This window comes from Macaca nemestrina, chromosome 10, assembly GCF_043159975.1.
Source record: "Macaca nemestrina isolate mMacNem1 chromosome 10, mMacNem.hap1, whole genome shotgun sequence".
NCBI classification, from domain to species: Eukaryota; Metazoa; Chordata; class Mammalia; order Primates; family Cercopithecidae; genus Macaca; species Macaca nemestrina.
The window spans coordinates 76,214,437-76,231,083 of NC_092134.1; the positions used below are offsets into that span (position 1 = coordinate 76,214,437).

Here is a 16,647-nt window from a genome sequence, read left to right on the forward strand (position 1 = left end):
AGTGTCCTAGAGCCAGAAGGAACACAAAATCCGGAGACACGAAGTCACGGCTGAAGGTCACACAGCCAGGAGAAGCAGATCTTCCGTGTCAAGTCCAGTGCCACCCGCTTCCCGGGCACAGCAAGATGGAGAGAGGGAGAGGGCCCTGGGAGAAGGGCACTGAAAACCACGCGCCAGCCTGCCTCCAGCACGGGGCAGGTCTCCCTCTGGTGGCCGAAGCAGGAAAGCGCAGCCCCAGGTCCCAGCGTCTCTCACACACAGGCAGACACCAGCGGCTTTTTTTCTTTCTTTCTTTTTTTTTTTTTTTTGACTTTTTTTTTTTTTTTACAATTTTATTTATAACAATATCTGTGTTATTTCGTTGTAAAGGAATTCAGCAAAAATTATTAAAACGTTCACGTCCCCAAAACGGGGCTGCCCACTTGCCCTTCCTGGGTGTGGCCCACCTCCTCGGTGTCCCCAGGGGAGGGGAGGCTGGGGGAATGTTTACCAGAGGAAGTCTCCAGCCCTGGGAACCTCAGTGGGGGCCCTGGAGATGGGAAGGGCCTGTCTGGGAGGGGGATTCAGCATGGCCATCTCATAGGTGCCCCTGGAGTCAGGGCTGGGCTTTGGGGTGGCCTCCCCCAAGAACTAAAACACTGCCTACCTCACCCAGAGCCACTGTCTTCCAGACAGGGGCAGCAAAGAACTCTCCTTCCCCAGAATTAGCCCTCCGGGAGCTGTGGGAGCGGGCAAGCAGGGGTAGGGTCGAGAAGGGAGAGCCTTGGCAAAGTGTCTTATACAGGGAGGGGGAGGCTGCACCACCAGCTCTCCCGGTGGGGTGTGTTCTGGTGGGAGGGTAGGAAGTGCAGCCCCAAGCCCTCCCTGCCTGCCTCCCTGAAGGCAGCATGGGGGTGCCGAGGAGCAGGCAGGGAGGGGATGGAGAAATAATACTGTGCTCGCTTGCTGGCTTGCTCGCTCACATATAAAACGTAATTCCTTCATTTTTACATTTATACATCCGGCGAGGCCGGGGAAGGGCTGGCTGGGGAGGGGCTCACTGAAGGACTTCACTGGCAGGGGGCAGGAGGCTTTCTGGGGGAAGTGCGACGGGGCAGGGCCCTATGCCAAGGGGTCCCCTATCTCGTCCTCAGGGCCCCGGCCCAGGAGTTCTCGCTTCTCGTCCGTGCTGGCCAGGGAGTGGCGACTGCCGTGGCCCCCCATGTAGAGTGTGGCATACACGGGGTTGGTGAAGTTGGTGGGCTGCAGGGTGACAGAGGGTTCAGGTAGGGCTTAGGGGCTGGGCCTGTGGCCCAGGTCACCCCACCCCCACCTCTGTCCCTCACCTAACCCAACACCTTTGGTTAGGCCACCCACAGCCTCTTGGCCCTCCACCCTGCCTGCCTTCCAGCCCACCTTGTCAGGGTCCAGGGCAAAGTCGGCGTCCAGTAGGCCTCCCACGTCATCAGGCTCTCCGCCTTCGTACATCTTGTAGGTGGGGTTCCCAATCTCCACATTCATGGCCCCGTTGGTCATCCGCTGGTGCTGGAAGCCCTTAGCCCTGGGGAGAGGCAGGAATATAAGGAGGCAGAGATTATTGGGGGGAAGGTTAGGATGGCAAAATAATGGCCAGAATGTTCCAGATTCCCTGTGACTCACCCTTGGACTCGCCGCTTATACCAGAATACCACTCCGGCCACCAGAAGCACCAGCAGCAGCAAGAGCAGAGGGATTAGGATGGAGGCTATATCTGGAGGGAAGAGGTGGGACACTGAGTCACCAAGGCTCAGGGAAGTAGGAGGCACACGGTCCCCCTGCTCTAGGTCCCGGTGGCCCTGCCTGCCCCACCCCCTGCCACCTACGTCCTGGCTGCTGCTGGCTGAAGACGTGCTCCTCACACCGGGGCCCTGTCATGTGGGGTGGGCACCTGCAGAAAGGAGGGACACAGATGAGTAGGCATAACCTCCATAGCCACTGCTGCCAGGGAAACGCGGTGGTGGGGGGTGGGCGCTGACGCCTGATGATCTTCCTGCTCAGATCTGGGGAAGGGAGGGATGATCTATGCCTGGGTGAAGACCGGGCCCAACTCACTGGCACTCAGGCATCATTTTGCTGTTCATGGTGCAGGAGCCGCCATTGCTGCAGTGGCCGATGCAGGTCAGACAGCTGGGGGCCACCCGGCCGTCCGTGCAGCTGCAGGAAGGAATCAGAGGCTGGTGCTGGGGCTGGCAGAGGTGTGTCTGGGATGCTGAGGAAGGGGCAGGGCAGGGCTAGGACAGGGCAGGGGCTGGGCTGAGTGGAACTGTGGAGGAGGGCTCCACTCACTTGCAGGTGACATCCCCACTCTGCTTGTTGACCACACAGGCCCCTTCGAGACAGCGGCTGCACTTGTTCACCTCACACCTCAGTCCCTCAAAGTAGGCAGTGCAGCGACATTGTCGGGAGCCATCAGCGGCCATCTGGCATGTGCCAAAGTTCTCACAGTAGCCAGAGCACTGCCCTGTGGTTGGGGAGGGAGAGAAGTGCCTCAAGCCCCACCCTCATGAGGGCTCTCCAAAGGTTGAACAGAGCTTTTCTGTTTGCATGATCTTGGTGCCGGGGGGTGCACTGCCTCGGGGGAAGTGTGCCAGCACCTTTGTGGGGAAGCACCAGCAGCTTGGGTCTGGCTCAGCTGCTTAAGGCCTCTTTTCCTGAACTTGACCCTGTGCGTCCCAGGCACAGGTTGAACATCACCCCATGCTCTGGGGTTCCCCATCACCCGTCACCCTCCTGCCTGCCCTAGGGCCCAGGGAAGGCTCACTCACGGTACTGGCAGCGGTCGCCCAGGAAGCCGGGTAGGCATCGGCACTGGGGCTGGTTGCCCTGGTTGACAGTGCAGGTGCTGTTGTTGGCACAGTAGCCTGCACACACCTGCTGGGTGCATTTGGGGCCCGTGAAGCCCGTGGGGCACCGGCACGTGGGCATGCCTGGTGGGAGAGGATGTGTGAGCGGGACTGTGGCCCTTGGGACCACCTGGCCCTATAGCAGAGGAATGGGCTGGGGGGACCTGGGCGAGAGTCAGAGACTGGAGTGAATGGATGCTGGGTCATGGAAAGGAGGCTGGAGGCGAGGCAGGGGTGGGCATCTGCCTAAGGTGGGGTGGTGGGTGGTGGGGTTGGGACCCGGGGCAAGGAGCAGGCGTTGCAGGATGAGGGGGCATACCAGAGGGAGAGGCAGCACAGGTGCCCCCATTGCGACAGTGCTCCCAGCATTGGTCCAGTTCACACTTGTCACCCGTGTAGCGGGGCTGGCAGCGGCACTTGGGCTGCCTCCGTGCATTGAGGAAACAGCTGCCACCGTTGAAGCACTGCAGGTTACAGGTTCCAGGCCGGGGAGCTGCAGGAAGGGCCCGTCAAGGGGCAGAGCCAGGGGAATAGGAGGAGAGGTACAGGCAACAAGGTCAGGGGAAGTCAGGAGCCACAGGAAGGAGAAGGTCCTGAGGCATGGCTGGGATTGGGAGGGCATGAGCGTACCATCTGGGGGGGGTGTTGGAGAGGGCACAGGCACGCATGTGCCGTTGTCCAGCCGTTTCCCATTGGGACAGGTGCAGACAGGCCCACTGGGGCTCAGCAGGCAGAGCCACTCGCATTTCTTGCGGTCACATGGGTTGGTCACTGCAGGTATGGGTGGGGTGGGGAGGATGCTGAGCAGGACCCTTCTCTGAGCCCTATGAGCCCAGGGTGACCCCCTCTCCACCAGGTCCCAAGGCCACAGCTTGGAGACTCAATGCCCACAGGCCTCCCTTCCCCAGCCCAGGCTCCCCTCCGCCCCCACCTTCGGGCTGCTTGTGCTGATGGTACAGGACCACATCAGAGGCATGGCTCAGGCCCCCTGTCAGGTTGACCAAGGGGCTGTGGCCAAACTTATGGATCTTGAAGACACGATTATTGATGTAGGTGACACCATAGATGTAATCCTCAAAGACGTCGATGCTGAAGGGGTGACTTAGGCCTAGGGGAGGAGGTGGAGTCAGAAAGGACCTGAGGGGCACTCAGACCCTGGCCATGCTGTCCAGGACACTGGCACCCATGGCTCCCAGACACCTCAAACTCAACACATCCAGACCAAATTCCCCTCCCCACGCCTGTTCCTCTTCTTGTGGCCACTACTGGCAAAAGGTCCCATCACCCCCAGACTTCTGGGGTCATTCATGGCTGACTTCTGTTCCTTCTCTCCGCATTTGCTACGTTCCTAATGTACCTATGCTGCCTCTGTGCAACCCAACCAATGAATGGACAAGTAGGCCAGAGGGTCAGGGTGGGCCTCACGCCTGCAGGGCAGGTTCAGGGGGAGGCCTCTGGCTTAGTAGGGAGGATGTCAGGGTCGGGGACAGGGCTGGGGACTGCGACTGCTACCAGGTTCTGACCTCGTTTGCTGTCAGCAGCCACAATGGGGTCCGTGCCATTGAGCCGGATGCTGCCGATGACTGAAAGCTTGGCATCTGCCCAGTACAACCGCTCATTGTGATAATCCACGGCCAGGCCTGGGGAGGGAGAGAGCACTGTGAGGGCTTGGCCTCCCCAACCCAGCCTTAGGGTGGAAAGAATCGCCTCCATGCCTGGGACAGTTCCACCCTGTTCTCATGCCACTCACAGTCACCTCTTCTGGGAAAAGCCTCCACGGCCAATCCGCCCCGTCCCAGTCCAAGCCCCATCCCATCCTTCACTTTTGTGTGACTTCAGCAGTAGCTGGGCTCTGTGAGCCGGGCCCCCTCCACACCCGGTCCCTCCCGCCCCCCGCCCCATGAACCTGTGGGCCACTGAATGTTGTCCTGCACCAGTGTCTCCCGAAGGGTCCCATCCATCGCTGCTGTCTCAATCTTGGGGTGGTTGCCCCAGTCTGACCAGTACATGGTGCTGGGGAGGGAGAAGAGGTGAGTGTGGGCAGGCCGGAGGGCCAGAGGAGGCAGGCCCAGGCAGGACACCAGCTTCTTGGTCTGGGCACAGGGACTGCTGGGGACTGGGAGGAGGGCGTTCTGTCCTTCTACAGAGAAGCAGGAGGGAGTCCACTTCTGAGCGGGTTGAGGGGCTTTTCCTCTAAAGCCACAGTGTGCTCATTCAGAGCCACCGACACTGGCAGAGCTGTTCCCTGGGGCAGAGTGTGGCTGTGCATGACAGCCAGCCGAGCAGAAGTCAGGTCCCTGCCCAAGCAGGCCCAGCTGGGGGCCCTGGGCAGAGGCAGCATGGGGAGGGCCAGGCAGGGGTGGCCAAGAAGGCCCAAGGGCCTGAGAAGGACTCTGTCCTCAGGCTGGCCAGGGAGGAAGGGGCATGCCTGTGGGTGCAGCCCCCAACCCTGTCCCCAAGGCTTCCTACCACCAGCCCAGAGGCCTCCCCCCAGGGCCCCTGCCCACCCCCTCAGTGGGTCCACCACAATGGCGTGGGGCTCATCAATCATGCCCGAGATGAGTGTCTTGCGGTTCTCGCCCTTCATCTGTGCCACCTCAATCACATCTCGGCCCGAGTCAGTCCAGTACACGTTTCCGGCCACCCAATCGATGGCAATGCCTCTGGGCATCTTCAGCCCTGAAATCTGAATGGAAGCCACAGGTTCAGGGCCCACCGCTTTGTCTTCCTGCCATTATCCCCCCACCACCACTCTGCCAGCCTGTCCCTGCTGGAACGTCACCCCAGGCTCACAGCCAAGCCCCTGGCTTTAAAGAGATTCGAGCAGCCTGGAGCTTATGCACCAGACTTGCAGCTCTCACACGGGGCTGGTGAGCCCTCCCTGAAGCCTGCACGATGGCGATGATCACCTAATTTTATTGATAAACAAAGTGAAACCCAAAGAGGTTAAGTGAGGCGGCTAAGACGTACACAGTGCGTGGTGGCAACGATGGGGGACTGGTGCCAGAGGGCTGTCTGCCTGCCCATCGTGCCCTGCACCCTGGGCTGCCTACAGCACAGCCAGCTGCTGACCATTCCCACTGCTCTGTCTTCCTGCCGGCCATGCCGCAGAACACAATCCTAAGACTGGTCCCCTGCCCCACTCTCACCCTTGGCCCCTCACTCTGCCCTTTTCTTTTCTTTTTCTTTTTTTTTTTTTTTTTTGAGACGGAGTCTCGCTCTGTCACCCAGGCTGGAGTGCAGTAGTACTCTGCAACCTCAGTGCCACTGCGACCGAGTGGCACTCGGCTCACTGCAAGCTCCACTTTCCAGGTTCAAGGGATTCTCCTGCCTCAGCCTCCTGAGTAGCTGCGATTACAGGCGCCTGCCACCATGCCTGGCTAATTTTTGTATTTTTCTTAGAGACAAGGTTTCACCATGTTGCCACGCTGGTCTCAAACTCCTGACCTCAGATGATCTGCCCGCCTTGGCCTCCCAAAGTGCTGGGATTAGAGGCATGAGCCACTGTGCCACTGCTCTTTTCAAATCCTGCTCTGAACCGCTTGCTCTATGGAGCTCTTCCACTCCATCCACGCCAGCGTGGGCACTCACGTTGAGGTGGGTGACACCCCGGTCAATCTGTCGCCGGTGGCGGTTGGAAGTGGTAGGAGGTGCAGCAGGTGGCAGGCTGCGGTAGGAGATGGTGCCCGTGTGCCAGTTGGTCCAATAGACACGGCCAGCCTTGACATGGACATCCATGGCATCAATGCGGACGCTCTCGTCGCCCTGGAATGCCTGCTCGTAAGCCGAATGGGGGTGCCCAGGGAACAGGCTGCGGATCTCATTGTCATCAGCAATGTACAGGACCTGGTACTCAGAGCCTGGAGAAACAAGAGGTCAGGGCTGGGGCTGTGGGATGGAGATGTGCACCCCACCCAGCTCAGCTCCTTTCACATGAACGGTGTCCTCTCTCCTAGTAGAACAATCTGCTCTGGCCAGAAGCTGCTGCTTACCCACCCTGCTCAGGGTTGCAGGCTCCAACCTCAGCCTCTGGACCTCCTCCTCTCCTCCCCTGAGCTGATCCACTGTGACCTGCTCCTTTCAGCCAAAAAGCTGTCCCTGCCCCTCTAGACCCAGAGACTTCTGCCTCCTCAAGGCTGCTGGAGGGCATCACCATGCTCTCTGCTACAAACTGCCTGGCACATGCTCGGGGGTGCATAGGCACATGGGGTGTGTATGCCTGGCATGGAGCATGTGGGTGTGCATGGCAGTGCATGGTGGGGGTGTGTGTGTTCCAGGGGTGTGTGTGAATGTGCACAGGCATGAGGAAGGCACAGGTGGGCATCAAAGCGTGTGGGGAATGTGCAGGTAAGGCCCCCATGACTGTGAGTGTGCACTGCGTGTCTGAGTGTGCTCTCGTTCTGGCAGTGGTGGGTAAGGAGGCGTGTGTGCAATTCAGAGCACTGCTGCATCCCAGACTCCTTCAGTGAGCCAGCCCCAGGACCTGCTCCCTCTGCTCGGGCCAGCCCTTTGCTCAGGCAGCTGCACCTATGAGTATGGGGCTTCCTGTCCGGGCAAGATGTCCACAGGAAGACATTCAATTCCAAGTCAGCCCCGTGTGATAACCCGATCGCCCTGCCCCATCCAGCCTTTCTGCCCTCTGGCAGCTCTGGCACCTTCAGCCTTGCAGGTGTTGTGCGTCTTCATGAAGTTCCGAGCGCAGCTGCAGAGGTGGCCGCCCTTGGTGTTGTTGCAGAGCTGGGAGCAGGTGCCGAAGCGCAGGCACTCGTTGATGTCTAGGGGTTACAGGGAGGGTCATGGGGGTCCACAGCTGGGGTGTCCACCCCTGCTCTGCTCCACTTTCCTACCTTGACATCCAGGCTGGCCGGGCACGGTGTGGAAGCCAGAGCGGCAGGCACAGTAGGCTGCTTTCTCGGTGCGTACGCAGCGTGCCTCGTCCCCACAGATGCTGGCATTGGTGGCGCAGCTGGTCAGCTTGGGGTCTGTGGGGGACAGAGAGTGGATGCCCTCCCTTGAGCCACCCCAGGCTGGGGCTCGGCTCTCCCCGCTCCCCACCAGCGTCCAGTCTGCTGCTGGGCCTCACCGATGCTGCAGTCCTCCTCGTCAGAGCCATCCCCGCAGTCGTCGAACATGTTGCAGCGTAGGGAGGAGGAGAGGCAGCGCTGGTTCCGGCACAGAAACTCCTTCTTATCTTTGCAGTGGGTGGTCTGGGCCGTGGGGGGCTCTGAGGAGGGCGGAGGCTTTAGACCCTGGGTATTCACCCCTGCCCCTCCTCCCACAGTGACCCCATAGATACCAGTGGCTCCCAATTCCTAACTGACAATGCTTGCAGTGGGGGCAAGTCAAACTTTCGGGTTCCCAGCCCCACCTCCAAGACCTAATGCATCAGGCAGCCCCCAGAGCCTTCCCCAGGGGGCTTCTCTTGAAAGAGCCTCCAGACTCCTAGCAATGGATCCTCCCCTTCCTGGGCCAGTCCTCCTGGTTAATCCTAACCCCAATGCAGCTCCCACAAGGCTCACACTCACCCCACTGTGCACTATCTGCCCCCTGCAGGCCTTTGTCGGCCCCCTGCTCACCACAGTCCTCTTCATCAGTCCCATCCCCACAGTTGTCCATGCCGTCGCATTGGCGCCCGATCCACAGACAGACACGGTCATTCTTGCAACGGAAGGGCCGGTTGGGAGGGCACACGAACCGGGCTGCGACAGCCAGGGGAACACAGAGCCGGAATTAGTCTTGCGGGTGGGGTGGCTGCTGGCCACTGGGGAGCCCGGGAACCCCGCAACAAATCTCACCACACTCCTCGGGGTTCTCATCTGAGTTGTCCCCACAGTCATCCTCGCCATCGCACTTCCAGGCCAGCGGCTTGCACAAGGTGTTGTTGCACTGGAACTCATCCAGGGGGCAGGTCCGCACTGGTGCCAGGGGGAGCCAAGAGAGAGAATGAGCCATGAGCCCACCCAGACCCCTCTCTCCACAGGTGGGGGTTCCAGGCTCAGAGGGGTCACCAGGTAAGCAGTGGCACAGCCAAATTGGAACCAGGTCTCTTAATTTTCTACTTGGTGGGGCCAAACTGCCTTTTCTGGTATTTAGGGGAGAAGAGGTCATTTTTCAGGGGTGTCTGGAAAAGTTCAGAGGGCACTCCTTCTCTGGTATGTGGCAGGGCATGGGGCTGTGTAGTTCCACAGCAGGGACGCGGGAATGGAAGACCAGGGCTGGGAATGGAAGACCAGGTTCCCATCCCTGTGCCTGGCCTACCAAGGCAGAGCCAAGACATCTGCCCACACAGTTGGGATTTCCGCTCCAAGCCCCAGTCTTTTCTCACCCTGGGCTTCACCTGCCCGCTCTGTGCTGCCGAGCCCAGGCAGGTCAACGAGGGACAGGTACTATCTCACTGCCCCAGGAAGGGAAAATAGCAGGGCTTTTCTTCTTGGGGCAGCAGACTGTCTCGGAGGAACTTGTGGGTTGGGGCCTAGACAGGTACAGCCCTCAGGGTTTGCTGGATTTCAGCTCAACTGGTCCCCTAGACTAGGGGGCGCTGAGCTGGGCACAACCCGCACAAAAATGTGTATTCAGGGGTCCTGTGTCTTGTTTACTACTACGTCCCTAACACCTATGGCAGTGCCTGGTACATGGTAAATGCTCAATAAATATTTGTTGCATGAAGAATGAATACAGAAGAGAAAGATCGAGTGAATGACTGAGCCACGTGACAGGGTGGGCAGCAGAGGGAGGACCCAGGGAGACCAAGCTAAGGGGCGCACCGCCAGTGCCGCAGGCCTCCTCGTCGCTGCCGTCCATGCAGTCAGCGTCTGCGTCACAGCGCCAGCGCAGGGGGATGCAGTGGCCGCTCTTGCACTGGAACTGGTCCATGTCACAGCGGGGGGTGCAGTCTTTCTGTGGGCATGGGCACAGGCAGCCGGTCAGCTCTTGGCACCGCCAAGCCCTGCCTGAACTCTTCTGAAGCCACCTCCTTCCTTCTCATCTCCCTGCCCACCTCGTCTGAGCCGTCGGCGCAGTCGTGGTCTCCATCGCATTTCCAGCGCCCCGCGATGCAGCGGCCGTTGGCACAGGAGAACTCACTCTCGGAGCAGGGTCGAGGGGCTGGGAAGGACAGGGGGAGACAGGCCCAGGAGGGTGGGCACAAGGACTCCAGGCCTCAGCAGTGCCACAGTCCTGAGCCCAAGGCCCATCCCCACGTCTCTGAAGACCACAGCTGACTGACCCAGAGGCCGAGCCAGTCCTGGCAGAGCCCACTGGCTGCCTCTATGGAACAGCTTGGCACAGGCAGGCTCACACTTACCCCATGGGACAGACACCAGAGAGGGCACAGGTCCCTGGCCTTGCCCTCAGGACAGACTGTGTGTGGGGAGGGGAGCGGGGACAAGACCACTGAGACAAGCACCAGGGTTTGGGGAGAGGTCAGTCAAGGATGATGGGTAGAGGCACGGCACAGGGATGGGGGGCTCTGGGGCAGAGGTGGGGGTGTGGTGGGAGCACAGGCACATCAGAGACACCTACCTCTGCAACCCCGAGAGGACAGTGTGAAAATGGAGAGAAACATGAGATGAGGTGAAATGGCACAAACTCAAATACACAACATGGAGTGGGGTGGGTGAGGAGGGCGGCTCCTGCCCCCGCCCTGGGAGGTGGCTGCCAGCTCTGGCGCGGCCTGTGGCAGGAGGGCGGCACAGCAAGGGCCAGGCCTGGGAGGGGCTCCCGTGGGGCTGGCGGGTGGGACGTACTGCAGCTCTCCTCGTCGGAGTTGTCGCCACAATCGTTGTCGTAGTCGCACTGCCAGCGGCCAGGCACGCAGCGGTTGTTCTTGCAGCGGAACTGGTATGGCTCACAGGTGCGCTCATCTGGAGGAGGCAAGTGTCAGGGCAGTCAGGGACAGGGCTGGGGCAGACATTACATGGCATGGCATGGTCAGGCTGGCTTGGCGGGGAGGGTGGGCATCCTGGCTTGGGAACGGTCAGCCACAGGGAGCCCAGGCAGTGTTTTGAGATGTGGGGTCTATAAGGAGGTTTGGGGACAGGAGACATGATTGGGGGTGTGTGTGTGGGCAGCTGCCTTGGGGAGAAGATGAACAGGTCCCATAGGGTGGGCAAGGAAAACTCCACACAGGTATGCGCAGATGAGGCGTGGGCAGGGGCAGGGATAGGGAAACTGGGAGGCATGGGGCACAGGTGGATATGGGGAAGCAAGCTCCAGCCAGGCCTCCTTCCCCAGCCCTACAGCAGGCCCAGGAAGCCCAGCACCAGGGCCACACTGAGAATGGTAAGCAGGCGGCCCCCAGCCCTCCGCCTGCCAGGGGCACCGTGCCTCCCACCCAGGTAGACCGTCTTCCTCCTGGAGTGGGGTCTCAGCTCACCACACTCTTCCTTGGGCTCATCTGAGCCATCCCCACAGTCATCCTCTCCATCACACTTCCAGCGCGCTGGGATGCATCGGCCCGAATCCTTGCAGCGGAACTCATCCACGCCACAGGTCATCTGGGCTGCAAGTGGGTGGGCACGCAGTGAGGATGAGACTCCTCCCAGGAGTCTGCCAGGAGGGTGGGGAGGGCCTGGGAGTGGCCACTGAGGGGGTCGCACGTTGGGGTGGTGTGAGTAGCAGACACTGGGGAGGGAAGCTGGGCTCCAGGCCAGGCAACTCACTGCAGTTGGCGGGCTCATCACTGCCATCCACACAGTCATTGTCCCGGTCGCAGACCCAGACCCGGGGGATGCACCGTTTGGTAATGGAGCACTGGAACTGGTTGGGAGCGCAGGTCACCTCGGCTGCGGGGCGGGCAAGAGAATGAGGGCCCTCCCTTACACCTGCCACTCCAATTCACCATCACCACCTTCTCCCTCTTCCAAGCCCTGGCCTTGGTCCTGCCAGCAACTTCTTGGGAGGAAGGAACAGTTTACCCCCAGTTTTGGTGCTTTTTGTTTTCTGGATCTCTATGTCTCTATATCACGCGTGGTGATTTTTATGAGCAAAGCAAGTTACACCCAATATAATTTGTGTTGCCCATCTACTAAAGCTATTTGAGAGCCTCTCAAAGCTGTGGGGGGGATTCTGCCTGCCCTGCTTCCGTGTCATCTCCCACCGCTGCCCCCCCACCACCTCTGGCACTCACGGCAGTCCCTCTCGTCCTCCCCGTCTCCGCAGTTGTCCTGCCCGTTGCAGCGGAAGATGCCGGGAATACAGCGGTTGGTGTTGGTACATTTGAACTGACTGGGCAAGCAGACGTGGATGTCTGTGGGGGGAGGACGGAGTGACTCGTGGCGAAGGGAGGATTCAGGGGCAGGGAGAGGGTGCCCATCCCTCAGCAGGGAGGACAAAGGCTTGAGCCGCAGGAATCCAGCCTAGAGAGCAAGCTGCCATGGGCTGCAGCTTCCCTGTCCTTGAGAGCCCCAAATCCTGGGGCGGGGAAGATGCTGGGGAAGGAGGGAGGGCGGCCAGGCAGTGCTTTACCACAGTTGGCCTCGTCACTGTTGTCCTGGCAGTCATTGTCTCCATCGCAGATGAAGGCAGGGTTTGTGCAGATGCCTGTGGAGCACTGGAACTGTCCGGGCCGGCACTTGAACTCGGCTGCCAGAGAGGGAGGCTCAGGGTCAGAGTGGCTGGGGTGGACACGGCCAGGTCCACTTGCAGCCACAGCCTCCAGTGGCCATTCAAAGCCTCAGGAGTCAGGCCGCCTCTGACACAGCTGGGGACCCTTGTGTCACCCCCAGCAGGCACTCACGGCAGTCCGGGGGCTCATCTGAGTGGTCCCCGCAGTCATCCTCGGTGTCACACTTCCACCAGAAGGGGATGCACTTGTCGTTCTTGCACACAAACTGGAGGGCAGGCGGGGGCAAGAGGGGTTGGTGGGGATCTGGGAGACTCAGAAGTCCTTCTTTTGAGGGGGTTGGATGTTTCAAAGAAGTTGAGGCAGGGGTCAGGGTGTTCTGGGGCAGGTTGGGCTATGGTGAGTGCAGAAAGGCCAGGTGTGGCGCTGCGTGGGGTAGGGTGGGGAAGGCAGCACTGGAGCATGGCGAGGAGGGTCAAGGTTAGGGTGTGGAGGTATCTGTGTGAGGTGACGGGGGTAAAAGTATTGCTGTGGGGAGACAAGAGGTAGGCAAGAAATGTGGGGGTGTTAGCGTGGGAAAACCAGATGTGTGAGGGCATTAGGACAGAGCAGGTGTTGGGGTCCAAGGAGGATTGGGGGTCAGGGAGTGGGCACTGGTGATGGGATCTGGGGGACAGCCTCACCTGGCTCGCTGTGCAGTTGGACACACAGGTGCGCCCATCGCTGCCCAGGTAGAAGTTGGTGGGGCAGGCACATTTGTGCCCTCCCCCGGGGGACAGCAGGCACAGGTTGCTGCAGCCACCATTGTTGACCTTGCAGGGGTGATTGGGCACTGCCAGAGAAAACGTCGTGAAATGTGGTGACATTTCCTGCCTTACCAAAGGCTGCCTCTATCACTCCATCCTGGACAGAGGTGAGTGGCCTAAACCCTGCCTCTTTTAGGAGGGAGCTGAAGCCAGAGACAGGAGAGGATTCTCTCAAGGTCCCAGGATCAGGCCAGGCCTGAAGGCCAGCTCCCCACCTCCTCTGTGCTTCCCCCCCAGGGTCCTTCTGGGGGCCCGGCACCCAGACCCCCTACTTGATTGGCCTCAGGGCCTTGCTGCTGCCAGATTCCAGGACTGGATCCAGGCTTGGCTGAAGCTCCCGGGAGCCAAACCATCCCCTGTCTAGACCCTCCTGGAGTCTCCCAGTGTCTGGCCAGGAGAGGGCTTGGTCAGTGCTGGAGAAGGGATAAGCAGGAACTCCCAGGGACCCCAGTTCCCAGCTCACCCTTCACCTGCTCCCACCCCTTGCCTGCTCACCGTCCGGCTGGCGCAGGGCGTGGAAGACGTGCAGGTCCATGGGCCGGTGCAGCGTGCTGATGAGGAGCGTTTTGTTGGTGCCCGTGGTCTTGTGGGCTCGGTTGATGGACTTTGTTTCCCAGTCGGTCCAGTAGACGTAGTCCTCAAACAGGGTCAGTGCAAAGATGTGCGGGATGTCCTGGCTCAGCACTGTGGGGCCGAGGGGCAGGCACGGTGCCAGTCAGCCTGAGCTCGGACAGGGTGCCAGCCCACTCCACCTCCTCAAGCCCCACCACCACCCTGCGAGGTGGGTGTCAGCCCCAGTTCCAGATGGTTCAGGGGCCCCCCATGGTCTCACAGTTAACAAGTGTCAGAGCTGGAGTTCAAACCTAGACTGCCTCATGGCAAGTTCCTGCCCCGCCAGTGTATGGTTTCCCTTGGGAAGTGGGGAGCACTGCAGTTCCCAATCGCAGGCCTCCCACCCCCACCCTCCTCGGGGCCAGTCCTCCAGAACTGTGTATATAAGGGAAGGGCCTCTCCCTGGGTGGTGGCCAGGCTGGGGAAGCCCCTGGGGTGCTCTGAACCTCACACCCCAGTGAGTGGTGTCCTGAGGCCCTGTCCTCTGCTTTTTATGTCCACTCTTGCCCCCAAAACTTGATCCCCTGTCGCTTCAGACTTCCATCCCCACCGAGTCTGCTGTGCCCGGACAGCCTCACTGGCACACTGACCAACGTGGCGATTGGAGCCATCCAGGCTGGCAAACTCAATGTAGTCCTCGCGGGCGTCAGCCCAGTAGATGCGCTCAGTGACATAGTCCAGCGTCAGGCCGTTGGGCCATGTGATCTTGGTGTCCACAATGACGCTGCGACTGGACCCATCCATGCCGATGCGGCCAATCAGTGAGTGGTCACCCCAGTCTGTCCAGTACAGGTACCTGGCGATGGGTAGGCAGTGAGCCCTGGGAGATCCCATAACCCATCCCACCAGTGGCCTGCAGGGAGGCTGGGCTTGGATGCTGCTTTCAAGGGCTTCCCCACCCCTCCTCAGCCACATACCCATTCTGCACATCCACCACCAGAGCCCTGGGCTCGCGGAGGCCAGAGCTGACCAGCACCGTCCGATAGGCCCCATTGAGCTTGGACACCTCAATGGTGTCCCGGCCTTTGTCGCACCAGTACAGGTTGCCACCCACCCAGTCCACAGCCAGCCCGTCGGGGTTGCTGAGGCCTGTACGGTGTAGGACCTGCAGGAAGGGGCAGGGGAGGGAGAGCTCTGGGTGACCTGGGGGAAGACCTGCAAGCCTCTGTGAAGCTCAGCCTCCCCATGCATAAAATGGGGTAGAGCTCCCTCTGCCAGCTCTGGTGGGAGAACCATGGAAGTAAAATGCCCAGTCCTGGGCCTGACACTATGTACGTGTCAGCAGAGCCTCTAGGAGAGGGGGCTCTAGGTGGGGAATGGGACCACACTCCAAGCCTCACAGTGCTTGGCCAGACCTCAGGGGGAACTTCCTGATAATTAGGGAGACGTGGGGCTAGCAGTGAGGGGAAGAGCAAGAGGAATCTCCTGGTCCTTGCTGTCTGGGCCCAGAGGAGAGTAAGCAGCCAGAACAAGCAGTCATACAGTGACTAGTGGAGTGAGAAGGAAGCAATTTGGGTTGGTGGGACGGGAAGGAGAGACGATCTGAAAACAGCCATCTAGGGTGGGCCAGTGTCGGTCGCTGAGGGCCGCCTGCCTTACCTGAACGTTGCTCCCATTAAGGTGCATCCTTCGGATCATGCTGCCCTGGGTCGTCACATCTGTCCAGTAGATCATTTGCTCTCGGTAGTCAAAGTCCAAGGCAACGGCATTGTTCAGGCCCTGGATTAGGGTAATGAGGGAGAGCAGAAGTCTGTTGTGGCAGCAGGGGCCACATTTACATCTGGGGGAGGGATGGTTGGACCTAAGTGGGGAGACTTGCAAGGGAGGCTGTGCTGGGTCTGGGAGATGGGCAAAGGGGAGGAAGGCCTGGGTTTGGTACCTGCTTAAGTAACGTGTAGTTGGACCCATCCAGGTTGAGCTTGCGTAGGTAGTACCGGTTGGCAAAGATCAGAAACGGTTCCTCGTCTGCAGACAGAGGATCTTGCCTCAGCTCCTGGCACATTCTAGTGGCCCTGGTCTCCTGCCTGTCTGGAGCTCTGCCACCCGGGCGGTCCCACACAGCCCCCAGCTGCCTGGGTCACCTCATGCCCTCCAAGCGTGAATCTCACCAGTCACAGCCTTGCAGCTGTGGGGGTCGCCGCCGCGGGGTGCGTAGCCCTCCACACACAGACACTTATAGCTGCCATGGGTGTTGATGCAGCGCTGGCTGCAGGGGAAGGTGGTGCTGCACTCATCCACATCGGCACATGTCCGGCCGTCGTCCTTCAGCCGGAAGCCAGGGCGACAGCGGCACTGCAGGCACAGGGAGCCTTGGGCTGGGCGTGTGGCAGGGTCTGGGCCTCCCACCCTGGAGACCTGGCTCAGAGACTCCAATTCCTTCTACCCGGCCTCATTAGGGGCAGCAGCACATCGGTACTAAGTCCACCCAGCTGGCTGTCTGGCCTTCGCAGTCCAGGCCTCCTTCTGTGCGCCCCCGAGTGTCATTTGACAGAGCTGCGTGTGCCCTCCCCCTGGAAACGCTTTCTTCTCATGGCTGTTCTCCTGCCTCAGCAGCTGCTCCTTCTCAGGCTCTTCTGCTGGTCCCCTCACCTCCCTGCTCCTGGCTGTCGCTCAGCTTGGGGCTCAGACTTTGGACTGCTCTCTTCTCCACCTACACTGCTCCCTTGGGAATCATATCCAGATTCATAGATCCAAATAGCATCTCTATGGTGATAACTCCCAGACTTCCCTCTCCAACCTGGGCCTCTCCTTGAATTCCAGATCTGTGTATCTCTTGCCTACTTGACGCCTCACTCCTCTTTTCCTC

General features: G+C 60.2%; 1 protein-coding gene across 1 annotated transcript in view; it reads right to left on the minus strand.

The window, feature by feature from the left end:
• Positions 1–310: 310 nt before the first annotated feature.
• The window catches only part of LOC105474116 (LDL receptor related protein 1), an 85,672-nt gene continuing 69,335 nt past the window's right edge, over positions 311–16,647 (minus strand). The window contains exons 56-89 of the mRNA XM_011728505.2: positions 15,950–16,133; positions 15,721–15,806; positions 15,441–15,560; positions 14,759–14,946; positions 14,432–14,637; positions 13,725–13,913; positions 13,107–13,255; positions 12,598–12,691; positions 12,327–12,443; positions 11,989–12,108; positions 11,522–11,644; positions 11,236–11,361; positions 10,607–10,723; positions 9,859–9,965; positions 9,626–9,758; positions 8,657–8,776; positions 8,438–8,560; positions 7,945–8,085; positions 7,709–7,843; positions 7,517–7,636; positions 6,453–6,721; positions 5,369–5,547; positions 4,768–4,874; positions 4,385–4,501; positions 3,793–3,969; positions 3,492–3,632; positions 3,181–3,354; positions 2,784–2,945; positions 2,305–2,479; positions 2,071–2,172; positions 1,842–1,906; positions 1,639–1,729; positions 1,396–1,540; positions 311–1,242 (exon numbers count right to left, since the gene is read on the minus strand). Coding sequence (XP_011726807.2) covers positions 1,102–1,242; positions 1,396–1,540; positions 1,639–1,729; positions 1,842–1,906; positions 2,071–2,172; positions 2,305–2,479; positions 2,784–2,945; positions 3,181–3,354; positions 3,492–3,632; positions 3,793–3,969; positions 4,385–4,501; positions 4,768–4,874; positions 5,369–5,547; positions 6,453–6,721; positions 7,517–7,636; positions 7,709–7,843; positions 7,945–8,085; positions 8,438–8,560; positions 8,657–8,776; positions 9,626–9,758; positions 9,859–9,965; positions 10,607–10,723; positions 11,236–11,361; positions 11,522–11,644; positions 11,989–12,108; positions 12,327–12,443; positions 12,598–12,691; positions 13,107–13,255; positions 13,725–13,913; positions 14,432–14,637; positions 14,759–14,946; positions 15,441–15,560; positions 15,721–15,806; positions 15,950–16,133 — 4,743 coding nt within the window. The 3' untranslated portion in view covers positions 311–1,101. The remainder of the gene's footprint in view (positions 1,243–1,395; positions 1,541–1,638; positions 1,730–1,841; positions 1,907–2,070; positions 2,173–2,304; positions 2,480–2,783; positions 2,946–3,180; positions 3,355–3,491; positions 3,633–3,792; positions 3,970–4,384; positions 4,502–4,767; positions 4,875–5,368; positions 5,548–6,452; positions 6,722–7,516; positions 7,637–7,708; positions 7,844–7,944; positions 8,086–8,437; positions 8,561–8,656; positions 8,777–9,625; positions 9,759–9,858; positions 9,966–10,606; positions 10,724–11,235; positions 11,362–11,521; positions 11,645–11,988; positions 12,109–12,326; positions 12,444–12,597; positions 12,692–13,106; positions 13,256–13,724; positions 13,914–14,431; positions 14,638–14,758; positions 14,947–15,440; positions 15,561–15,720; positions 15,807–15,949; positions 16,134–16,647) is intronic.